Here is an 11,613-nt window from a genome sequence, read left to right on the forward strand (position 1 = left end):
CTGGCGGGCTCGGGTTCACTCAACTGGCGGGCTCCGGTTTACTAAACTGGCGGGCTCCGGGTGTTTGACTGGTCGGGCTCCGGGTGGGTGACTGTTCGGGCTCCAGGTGGGTGTCTGTCCGGCTTCGGATGGGTCCTTGGTAGGGCTTGGGGTGGGTTCTTGGTAGGTATTAGGGCAGGGTTCTTGGTAGGGCTTGGGGGTGGGTTCTTGGTAGGGCTTGGGGGGTGGGTTCTTGGTAGGGTTTGGGGTTGGCTCCCGGTCACTCTCGGGGTGGGCTCTTTCGGGATAGGCTCTCGGGCTTGGGGAACCTCTGTAGGGCTCAGGGTGGGTTCTCGGTAGGGCTCGGGGCAGGCTCCAGGTACTCAACTGGCGGGCTCCGGTTCACTCAACTGGCGGGCCCCGGTTTACTAAACTGGCGGGCTCCGGGAGGGCGCCTCACAGTTCCCGTTCTCCTTGACGGGGCAGGTGCAAGAGACGAAGACGTCCGTCATGATATCCTTCGCCATACCTTCCGCTTCATCCGTCATGTCCGCGGCCTGAAGAGACTGTAAAATTTGTCGCCTGAGGAGATTGTAGGGTCTATGGCCTGAAGAGACTATAGGGACCCCATCCCTTAGCTATTTCCCGGTATCGGGCAGCCGGGGCGCATCCGATCCCACGATCGTCGTCGCCCCTAAATCAACACAACAACAACAACATATTAGGATTAAGGACCTGCTAGGAACGCCCTGCGTGCTGGTGGTGGCTTTACACACGTGTAACAAACTCTTGTGTATATAAATAACAAAATGCTGCAACAAGTGTGAATGGAGGAGGCAGTAGTGGTGTAGGGAAGGTATAGTGTAGGAGAGATCGGCGAGGCGTGTGTAGTGGACCATCACCATGGAAGTGTGAGTATGGTCACTATTTTTTATCTTATTATTATTAACAAGCTTATTTTTTTATCTTTTATTGTTATTAACAAGCTTAGGTATACACAGCAATGTGCTGCAATCCTGTTCTCTGTGAAAGATTACAAAGAGTAGATCCAAAACAAGCTATAAGTTTATATCTATATAGCTTTATGTAGCCATATCACGGCCTTATGTTATTGGCATTTAATGTTAGTGCAAACTGTCATATTCCCCATAAATTAGCATTTTTATAGTCGGCCTTTCAGGTATGTTTTGTCTTAATTATTTGTACATAGATATGAAGCTGTGACGAGGTCAACCTTGTGTGGAGGAAATTGAAGAGTCGTGATTGTTAACAACTGAAGCATTGTGGATGTAATGGGCTGTTAGGCACTGTTGTCTGGCCATATTCAATTTCTTTCTTTATTATGCACCCCATACCCATCCCGTGGGCGGTGATGTAAAGGATTACAGAGGCACATAATCGGTTCAGGAACTGAACCCTCTAGTTCGTTTAGCTAAGCAAATAACAATTTTTTGACGCTAGTTACAAAATTATTAATGTTATATATACATGTACACATTCTCATACATACATGTACATATATATACGTATACACATATACATTCACATACATATAGGAAGTAGTAATATAACACTCCTGTGTGTACAGTGGCAAGTGTCTTCTGGGTTTATAATGTATGGAAATAGTTTCTAAGTGGTAAAGGGGCATGTCACAGTATATGATATACTTGTATGTATATTCTATCCATTTGATTATCCATTCTATCCATAATACAGTACTGTACGTCAAATTGTACCCATGTTCGTTCACCAGCATATGCAAAAGCCTACCTGACCCGACCTAGCCTAACCCCACATTAACCAGCCCCATCTAATTGAACTTTACCTATTTCAGCCTTACTTGACCAAATCAACCCTAACGATATACAGTTTTGACAATTCATAAATGAGCTTTGTCGAAATAACAAAACATTTTATCAACGATAGACAATCTGCATATGTATGTATGTTAGGCTTATATTGATTCCCCCCCCCCAGGTTAAACTGGTGACCTTCCCTAGGATGCAGCCCTACAACAAATTTTTAACTTCCAGGTACCTATTTACTGCTTAGTGAATCCCAGGATTCCCGATTGTGATTCGAAAATGAACCCAGCTGTTCTACCGAGACCTTGTGTATGATTTACTTGTACTCTGACCAGTAATTATATGTGTGGCTGCACAGGCAGCCTTGCCCTGGCTATAGGGGAAATGTTAGTGATGTTAACAGGCTCCTGTACCAGTATAGCCACAGTATAGCCAAAGACCTTGCCTAACCTTTAGGTTTGGTAAAGGTGCGGCACATTGGATGATGTGCGTATTATTAGCTAAGCAGGTTAAAGCCCCATTGGGCCTGGTGAGTAACATTATAAATGACTGCACAGATAGCCATGGTTTGGGGACTTCGATAAATCTGTCGATAAGACATCCTCATAGTTTCCTACCTAGTGCCTTAAACTCACACTGTATCATGTGTTACCCACTCCCCCAATATATGCACCTAAGCCATTCAACTTCACCATTGTAATCATTACTATCATCTATGATAACAGTGATCATGGTTGTTATATTGAACACATATTTTACTACATTATACATGCACTCCCTTGAACATTATATTGTAGAATGCCTCATATTACTGTATGAATACTGGAACACTTGATGATATATTTGATTTGTACCCAAGATTGACCATGTAATATATCAACTATACAATGTATGTATGTGATGTAACTATATAACCTGAGCTTGTAAAAGCACCTTAATCACCTTCAGTGGTTAAGTGCTTAATAACACACTAGTTTATCATCTGTCTTACCCTCTCAGAGTAGGAGGGCCATAAATGTATGTATATGTGTGTACAGTATGTATAAATATATATATGTATATATATGACAGTGTCAGACCACGGAGGAAAATTGAAACAGGAATTTCCTTAAGTACTTTCGTATATTAATACATCTTCAGAAGGAGTGATTTTACAGGTCGAGTACTGGACATAAATAGGCAGGAGAGAATGGTGGAGTGAGGTGAGGTACAATACGTGGACACTGCAGAGGGCCTATTGGCCCATCTGACATCTGATGCAGCAACCACACACAGGCCCACACATGGATAACCATAGCATAAAATAGTAAATATTTACAATGAATTAGTGAGACAAATGTGTTCCAATGATCCTACTTAAATCGCCCTTTAATGGGCGATTTAATTAGGATCATTGAAACACATTTAAACACGTAAAAAACTATTAAAATTCTGGAAAACTTTGCTTATTATGTAAATCGGGCCTTGCATAGTATGCCAAGAACTGCGTTCTGGCTACTAGGTACAACACACACACATACTTTATATATATATAATATATACATATATATATATAATATATGCATGCATGTGTATTAAGTATATGTGGAAGCTGATCAGAATTTCATTTCACCATTGTAAATGCACATTAATGATACTATATAAAGAACACATCGACTTCTTTATGTAGGGCAGACGTAACTCTGTGTATCTATGTAATGTATTTATGTCTGTAAATTAGATTAGCCATTTAAAAGCACTACAATTTTATTTATTTTATTTATATATCTGTATACAAGAGTTGTTACATTCTTGTACAGCCACTAGAACACGTAGCGTTTCGGGCAAGTCCTTAAACCTTAAACTGCTCCAATTGCTTGAGGACGATTTGTAAAGCCCCACCCATTCCAGGGTGACATTTGACACTAGAGACTTGTGGTTGGTAGAGCGACTGCCTCACTTCTTGCAGGTCGGCATTTGATCCCCAGTGGTCCAAGTGGTTGGGCACTGTTCCTTCCCTTCATCCTATCCCAGATCCTTGTCATCGTACCCCCTTCCAAGTGCTTTATAGTCATGCTGGCGTAGTGCTTTCCTTCTCATAATTACATTACCTTAGGTTGAGCTGGGCTTGCTACTGCCCACATGATTGGTATGGGGGTGTATAATATATGAACTAAACTAAACTGTTTTAAGTCCTGCATCTCTTTTTCAAGTAAGAAACATTTTCAACTTTGATAACCACTTTGTTTTTAGTTTAATGCTGATTTTTATTTGTATTTTGCAGAGTGAATAGCAAGGGGGCAGTATTGAGCAACTGTGAAGTATATTCACTCCTGCAAGATTTGTGCCAGCAAGGAAACAAAGGAAGACGTAATCTTACCAAAACTCAGACTCACCTTGCCAACATTGCCTATGATGTACGTTGAATCCAGATTTTTTACTATTGTAATACTGTATAATTTTTGGGATAGTAATACATCATGTACACAAAGGGCATGTACAGTATGGTACATGGTATACCAATACTGTACTACTTCTAGTCTCGGATTGGCAAACCCACTCCTAGAGAAACTAATGACATTGAATGGTCTTTATTGATTTTGATGGATGAACAACAACAAATGTATCAATGTCAGTGATATTGGGCAGTTTCTGGGAGGGCTTCTAATGGTGGCTCCTCAGTTCTTGGTTTCTGACAAAGTTCTACCCAATTCAGTCCATGCCAGTCCCTTGCAGGTCATGTGTAAGCCAACTGGGGGACCAAAGGCCAAAACCTTGCCCCTCGAAAGAGATGCAAGGAGCAGGGGATTGTAACTTGCCCTCTCCAAGAAAAGGCCACCATAAAGGTGGGCAAAGCAAAACATACAAATAGCAATGCAAACTTATAGAAAATAGGCTTCATGACCAACCTGGTCATGAAGCAGTAGTTCCACCTGTGCACCATCAGGGACTGTACATCACCTTCCCTGATCTGCCAACCTTTAACCTCATTCATATTACCAGGTGCTTACCTGTACTGTGTCATGTTCACTGTTATGCTTCTCTTCCTGGGTTTTCAGATAAATGCTGGCATCCTGGTCTTTGCTTTTGTTCTGCAGGGGGCCATTTGCTTTTATGTTTGTTGTGTATATTAGAGTTTATTTCACATTGCATATAGTATAGTATATCAACCCATCCTCAGACCAAATCCATTCTATCCAGCAGTCGACCCCAAAGATGCATTTATCAATTTCAACATTGTTCATTCAAAACTGGAATTATAAGAACCAAACTATATAGTTCTTTTTTTATTTCCAGGTCCAGAGGTTTTCAGTCGAAAAATATGGGCCCTTTTTTCTTTGGAAATAAGAGTTTGAGGCTTGGAAAATATTCTAGGTGGCATTAAATCTCTTTATAGACAGGTTATTTTTGTTGTTGCTTTTCATATGACACGATATGACACGTTGAAATTAAAACTTCTCAATGAAATCAGGCCACAGAGTGTGAGAAATATTAGGGTATGAATGGTAACACTCTTAATATGGCTTCAGTCATATTTTTGAAGATTTTTGTAGATGAATTCAATTCCCCCTTCCCCACAAGCAATAGCCTGCTGGACCAAGCTCTCACAAATGAATCCTGGTCCAAGGCTGGGCTTCTTGAGGAGTAGAACTTTTAGAACCTAATCTAGGTAGATCACAAGAAAGAGTTGTAGCCTTGGGAAAGCTATTAAAGATATTTAAATCATATTCTATGGTTAGTTTTAATTTTGAGTTTGCAAGTTTTTTGCTCACTTGGGTATGGCCCTGCTAGCTTTTGAAAGTGGAGCTGGGGATGTGAGAAATAAGCTAAATGTAGTTATTGTTCTTGGTCCGTCTTGTATTGCTTTGGGCCATGTTTCCCGGCCTGGATACCTTAAGTGCAACTCCACAATCATTTGTGGAGTTGTTTGGCAATTTTGAGGCTCTTTTTCTGAGAATCCTCTAGATGTCTGTAAAGCTTTGCTGACTTTCTGCATGCATTCCTGGTGAGGTGGTGAATTGTCACTCGCTCCCTACTCCTCTGAGGGAAGACAGGTTTCTGGCTCAGGTCCCTGGTAGGCCAAACAGAACTTTTGTAACTGATGTAGCATAGAGCAATCTCAGTAAAATAACTTCAGGGAGTCACCAGTACTCTACCAGAAAGAGGCATTTTATTGCATTCAATGCTGGGTGTTTGCTCAGACCATTTTTTTCATTACACTGTAGTCTGTTTCAGTGGTCCTCTCCTTTTTGTCCTGGTTACAGTATTTGTTGATTGGCTTATGCCAAATATTGTTACCACATCCACCAAATATTGTCACCACATCCTTGGCAGAACCACTTTTGATGGCTTTCAGTGCTAATACTTCCTCTGTGCATTTTCGTGAGTTGTCTCGTGTTTTCTTCTCCACCTCTTGAGCCGTCTTGGTCACTGGCTAGGGTGTTGGTTTTTCTTTTATCTCCTTGGTCTGTGATTGATTTTTTCAAGGCTTTGTTTTTGTTCTTTCAGCTCTGGCAAGCATTTTTTTTTTATCTGCAGCCTTCGTCTTTTCTGGGGAAGAATGAGATAGTTGACTTCCAGTGGGGTTCCTTTAGTTTTTGTTTCTTGGTTTGTTCAGCTGGGGGGTGCATCATTCTTGAGTCGAGTTGTTTGTTGATCTGATGTTTTTGGTCCCATTCCAAGGCTCATTTGTCTGTTCATGAGTCAAAATCTGGCCAGCCTGTGGTCTACCCCTTGGGTACATGATGTTCAGAAATTTTGAGCTTTGACCACTGTATTTTCTGTCGTGACACAAGGTTTTTGGAGGTCTCCCTGGGTCCTGGCAGCCAGTATCTGGTCAGTTTCCCCTGGTCCTAGTTGAGCTTGTGTTGCCCTGGGTAGGGTTTCCCATCCTGGTTTCTACTTTGGGGGTTTGATCTTTGTTCTCCTCGGTTGAGTCCCAATTTTCCTTTTCTACAGTTAGGTGCATTAGTTGGTTTTCTTAGGCTCTGAACTGATGATTGTTGACACAGGGAGCTGGCAGCTTCTGTAGTGGTCCATCTGGTTGTACTCAGCTGTACTCGCCTAGTTGTGCTTGCGGGCGTTGAGCTTTGTCTCTTTGGTCCCGCCTCTCAACCGTCAATCAACTGGTGTACAGATTCCTGAGCCTACTGGGCTCTATCATACCTATATTTGAAACTGTGTATGGAGTCAGCATCCACCACATCACTTCCTGGTGCATTCCATTTATTAACTACTCTGACACTGAAAAAATTCTTTCTAATGTCTCTATGGCTCATTTGGGTACTAAGTTTTCACCTGTGTCCCCTTGTTCGTGTTCCACCCGTGCTGAAGAGTTTGTCTTTGTGCACCCTGTCAATTCCCCTGAGAATTTTGTAGGTGGTTATCATGTCTCCCTTTACTCTTCTGTTTTCCAGGGACGTGAGGTTCAGCTCCTTTAGCCTTTCCTCGTAGCTCATTCCTCTCAGTTCCAGGATGAGCCTGGTGGCATACCGCTGAAGCTTCTCTAACTTTGTCCTGTGTTTAACTAGGTATGGACTACAGGCTGGAGCTGCATATTCCAGGATTGGTCTGACATACAGGGTCCTGAATGCTTCCTTTCACAAGTTTCTAAAGGCAGTTCTTATGTTGGCCAACCTAGCATATGCCGCTGATGATATCCTTTTGATGTGGGCCTCTGGGGACAGGTTCAGTATATCAACCCCCAGATCTTTCTCTCTATTTGACTGTGTATCTGGTGTACTGTATATCTGGTGTTAATCTGGTGTATCCCAGATTAAGCCCTCCCCGTCCCCCCATCTGCCAGCTGTACCTGGTTTAGGGAAAGTGGGGCAGGGATCATTTGCAGAGTTGTTTGTTTACTTTCTGTGAGCCTTGCAGTTGTCTGTTTTACTTCCCTTCCATTCTAGGGGGTTTGTTTCTTCAGTGAAGATGATCCTGAATTCTCTGCTCACTGCTTCTTTGTAAGAGGGCCAGGTTTGAGCCTTTGGTCTCTGGTAAGCTATTAAGGACTTCTAGTACTGGTGTGATAAATATGTACTCATCTAGTGCTTGCGTGGGTTGAGCTTCGGCTCTTTGGTCCCACCTCTCAACTGTCAATGTCCCACTGTCAATGAACTATGTCAAAATGCAACGTTTTATTAGGAGGACAGGCTGCTCACTGTCAGACTCGCTGTTAACACCGAGTCATTACTGCTTCTCTATGTGGCAATATCAGAGTATACACGATTCTAACTGAAACGTCCTAATAAGCAGTTTCCTCTACTCTCTCATCTGAAGCTACACGTGACTTTACTCTAGCGATCTTAACACTTTCGCGATCGGGGGGCGAGCGAGCGCCAGACCACCCCAAGGGGCTCCGGGCATTCCACGGGAGTGCCTGGTAATACTGAAAAGTGTATACTCTTTTAAACTTTGTCATCTCCATTCTCGTCCTAGGTTTTTCAATTTGGTATCAATGTGTTCACAATAGAATTCTCTACAGGACTAAATGCATATAAAGCCCAAAAGCCCGGCATACACACACACCAAACAGAGAAAGTGAGAGTACATTACCCGGGATGGCGGAACAGCAATAAAATGAGCGTACCCTTTTCACTTTGGTCACCTCAATTCTCGTCCTAGGTCTTTCATTTTGGTATCAATGTGTTCACAATAAAATTCCCTAGAGGAGTATATGCATATAATATTAAAAGATGAAAGACAAGGCTGTGCGTTACCTGCGAGCAAGCGCCCATTCGCCCTCACAAATGTTTAGTATTTTTTCTGGTTGATAACATCAATTTTCATGTTAAAGTGCTCATTTTGGTATCAAAATATTCCTAATAGAATGCTTTAAAGGGATATATGCATATAAGGGCAAATTGATGAACAACATTATCAATACAATAAGATAAATTATAAACCATAATATAAAATGTATAAAAATCAAAACATTTTTGTACTTACATTCCAAAAAATGCTTGTGGATCATGACATGGGTTGAGCATTAGTTTTATCCACTCCACATGCTCCAGGAAAACATTTCCTGAAGATTTTCAACCTATGTTTTGATGAGGTGAAGTGATACAAATAGTGGCCGCCTCACACCGGTCATGTGGTGGAGGCTGACTCCATACACAGTTTCAAATGTAGATATGATAGAGCCCAGTAGGCTCAGGAATCTGTACACCAGTTGATTGACAGTTGAGAGGCGGGACCAAAGAGCCAGAACTCAACCCCTGCAAACACAACTAGGCGAGTACACCTGATGGTCCAGGTGTTGCAACATGTCGCCAGTAGATGTGCTGTCATTGTCATGTACATCAGTAGCATGTGTGATGTTATCATTTTGCAGAGGTGAATTATTAGGCTGAAAGCGCAGTAGTGACAAAAGGACTACTTCGTGGAATGTAGTAATGTGAGTTTCTTTGTATCTGTTGTGTAGTAATTGTACAACGCAAAATCATTATGAATAGCCATTTGCAGAAAGTTGAATGTCATTTTCTTCGTCCACTTGTGACTTTTCCATGTGAAATTATAATATTTGACCATTTGGTCGAAATGATCAACACACTTTGGCATTACGTTTAAAACCAGTCCCCCCAAAATTGGATAAAAACCTGAATTTTAGCAAATAAATTACTTTTTAATGCGTGGATACGTCATTCCCGCACATTCATCTACAATTTTTTTTATGCAATACTGCATCATGCCCATGTGAAAGTGTTAACACTGCTTAGTCCATCAGGTGACACACGTGGTCTCTCACGTCTCCAAATTCGTCATAGTGTCGATAGTTTCTTCTTGCTGATGGAGCTTTCACCCTTAGACCAGCCGCAATTATCCAGTGATCCAGTAGCTGGTGCTGGTGGCTTGGTTATAATAATACAGTACTTGGGAACAACAGGACAAAGAGCTGGATCTCGGATCTCACGAGATCGACCACTTCACCCTGTAGTGTTCCTTCCCAAATAGTGTCACACACCTCCTCGGGTGGCCACATGGGTGATGTGATGTCATTCCATCTCGGTCAATGAAAACCATAGACCTCACCCACCAAACCTAGGCCATGTTGCCATTGGTTGCGGCACGATATCTCGTCGATGAAGTCGAGCCTAGCATTCTCACTTCTCAGATAATGCCTCGTTGATCCAGGTGGGGGTTGGGGGATTTTGGTGACCACAGAGCCAACTACTTTGAGAGGGGACTGCTGTTTCCCCCCCCCCCCCACTACTAATCTACAGCCAAAATTATCCCACTGATTGGGTAGTAGTAGTACTAGTAGCCCCTAGTACCAGAGCCTTGCATTCTTGATTGTAGCTGACCCCGGTGACCCAGGTCATAACCACTGACTTCGTTGTACTCTTCTCGATGTACCGAGTCCCGTGATATCCAATTTCATAAACTTTGGATGCCAAATAACAGAGTTGCATCTTGCAAGCACCACCACCTTAACATCAAGCAATGAATTAGGGCTCTGGGAGAGCACTCTCTCACACTGGGCAGGCATCTGTAGGTATTTTACAGATGTGTGTGCATTTCTGTAGGTTACAGTTGCCAGTTATTCTGGGTGCTGCTATAAGGATCTGTGCTATTCGATTGGTGTGCTGTTATATGATAATTTTTTTTATTTTAAGAACTCATTGTTCATGTAATGTATTGTATTACATTCTTAATAGCTTTGTTTTTATATTTTTAATGCATGTACAGTATTTGCATGAAGTGTTTGAATAGAGTAATTATTATTCATGGACAGTGAATATTTTTAATGTGTTAAGAAACATTGTACTGGATTTCAGAAGGGCTGAACTCAAAAAAAGTCATTTTGTTATTTTTCAGACACTTAAATACTTGGAGAAAACTCCTTGTAGGAACCAAAATCCAGAGATAATTCAAAGTTTTCTTCAGTCTGTGAAGAATTTCAAGCTTACTAAAGCCGAGAAGCTGCAGTTGATTAACCTGCGGCCAACAACACCTGTGGAAATGCAGTTGGTAATGTTTGCAAAAGTTTTCTCCATTTGTGAAATTATTAATGCCTAGAGTTGTAATGTCAATGAGAGTAGACAGTTGGTGCAGCATCTGTATTAAAGGTACATAATTGTGCTAAGAAACTGCTTTAATATAGAGGTAGGAGGAGTATGCCATACCCTCCCCATGGCTGTTAAGTGTAAAATCAGTTAACTTGCGACAGCCTGGATACACCTACAGTGTTTGGCCTAGTTCTGTAGCTTGGAGCCCATCAGAAAATGACATTTTATTGCATTTAATGCTTGATATTGTTAAAGTTTTGGAATATAGATGTAACTTGAAGGGCTTCGTGAAAAGTCAGTTACTGCCACTGTAGTCTAAATGTTTGACATTGCTGCTTGAAAGAATATGGTTGGTACCTGAAAGATATTTGTATCTTTCAGATAATTGAAGAAAGTGAAGACAGGCTTACAGAGGAACAAGTGGAGGAACTTATTGGACTGGTGGAGCTCCACCTTCCAGAAAACAGTGACCCACAACTGGTTAATGGTGCTCCTGGACAATAACCACTGGTCTAAAACGAACATACATCATTATGCACGTTGAAAAATGTTTTGTATTTTGAAAAATATTATTTGATTACATCAGTAGTTTAATTTGCCTGTTATATTTTTATTACCAATACTTTCTTTATATTAAAATGAGGAATAAATGTGATTAACTTTTACACACCCATACAGTATTAATATATAATATATATAGACACGTGTTTATATACACAAGTGTACATATGTGTACATACGTGTACTCAACTGGGTACTGGGTTCGATCCCAGGTGCCGGCGAGAAACAATGGGCAGAGTTTTTTTCATCCTATGCCTCTGTTACCTAGCAGTAAAATA

At 41.5% G+C, this 11,613-nt stretch overlaps 1 protein-coding gene across 1 annotated transcript; it reads left to right on the forward strand.

The window, feature by feature from the left end:
- Positions 1-442: 442 nt before the first annotated feature.
- On the forward strand, positions 443-11,356 carry LOC123747278 (RNA polymerase III subunit I). The gene is made up of 4 exons (XM_045729352.2): positions 443-890; positions 4,048-4,180; positions 10,584-10,736; positions 11,156-11,356. The coding sequence occupies exons 1-4, from the start codon at positions 883-885 to the stop codon at positions 11,276-11,278; spliced, it is 417 nt and encodes a 138-aa protein (XP_045585308.1). The 5' UTR covers positions 443-882; the 3' UTR covers positions 11,279-11,356.
- Positions 11,357-11,613: the final 257 nt, after the last annotated feature.

The sequence above is a fragment of the Procambarus clarkii genome, chromosome 94 (assembly GCF_040958095.1).
Source record: "Procambarus clarkii isolate CNS0578487 chromosome 94, FALCON_Pclarkii_2.0, whole genome shotgun sequence".
Classification (NCBI taxonomy): Eukaryota; Metazoa; Arthropoda; class Malacostraca; order Decapoda; family Cambaridae; genus Procambarus; species Procambarus clarkii.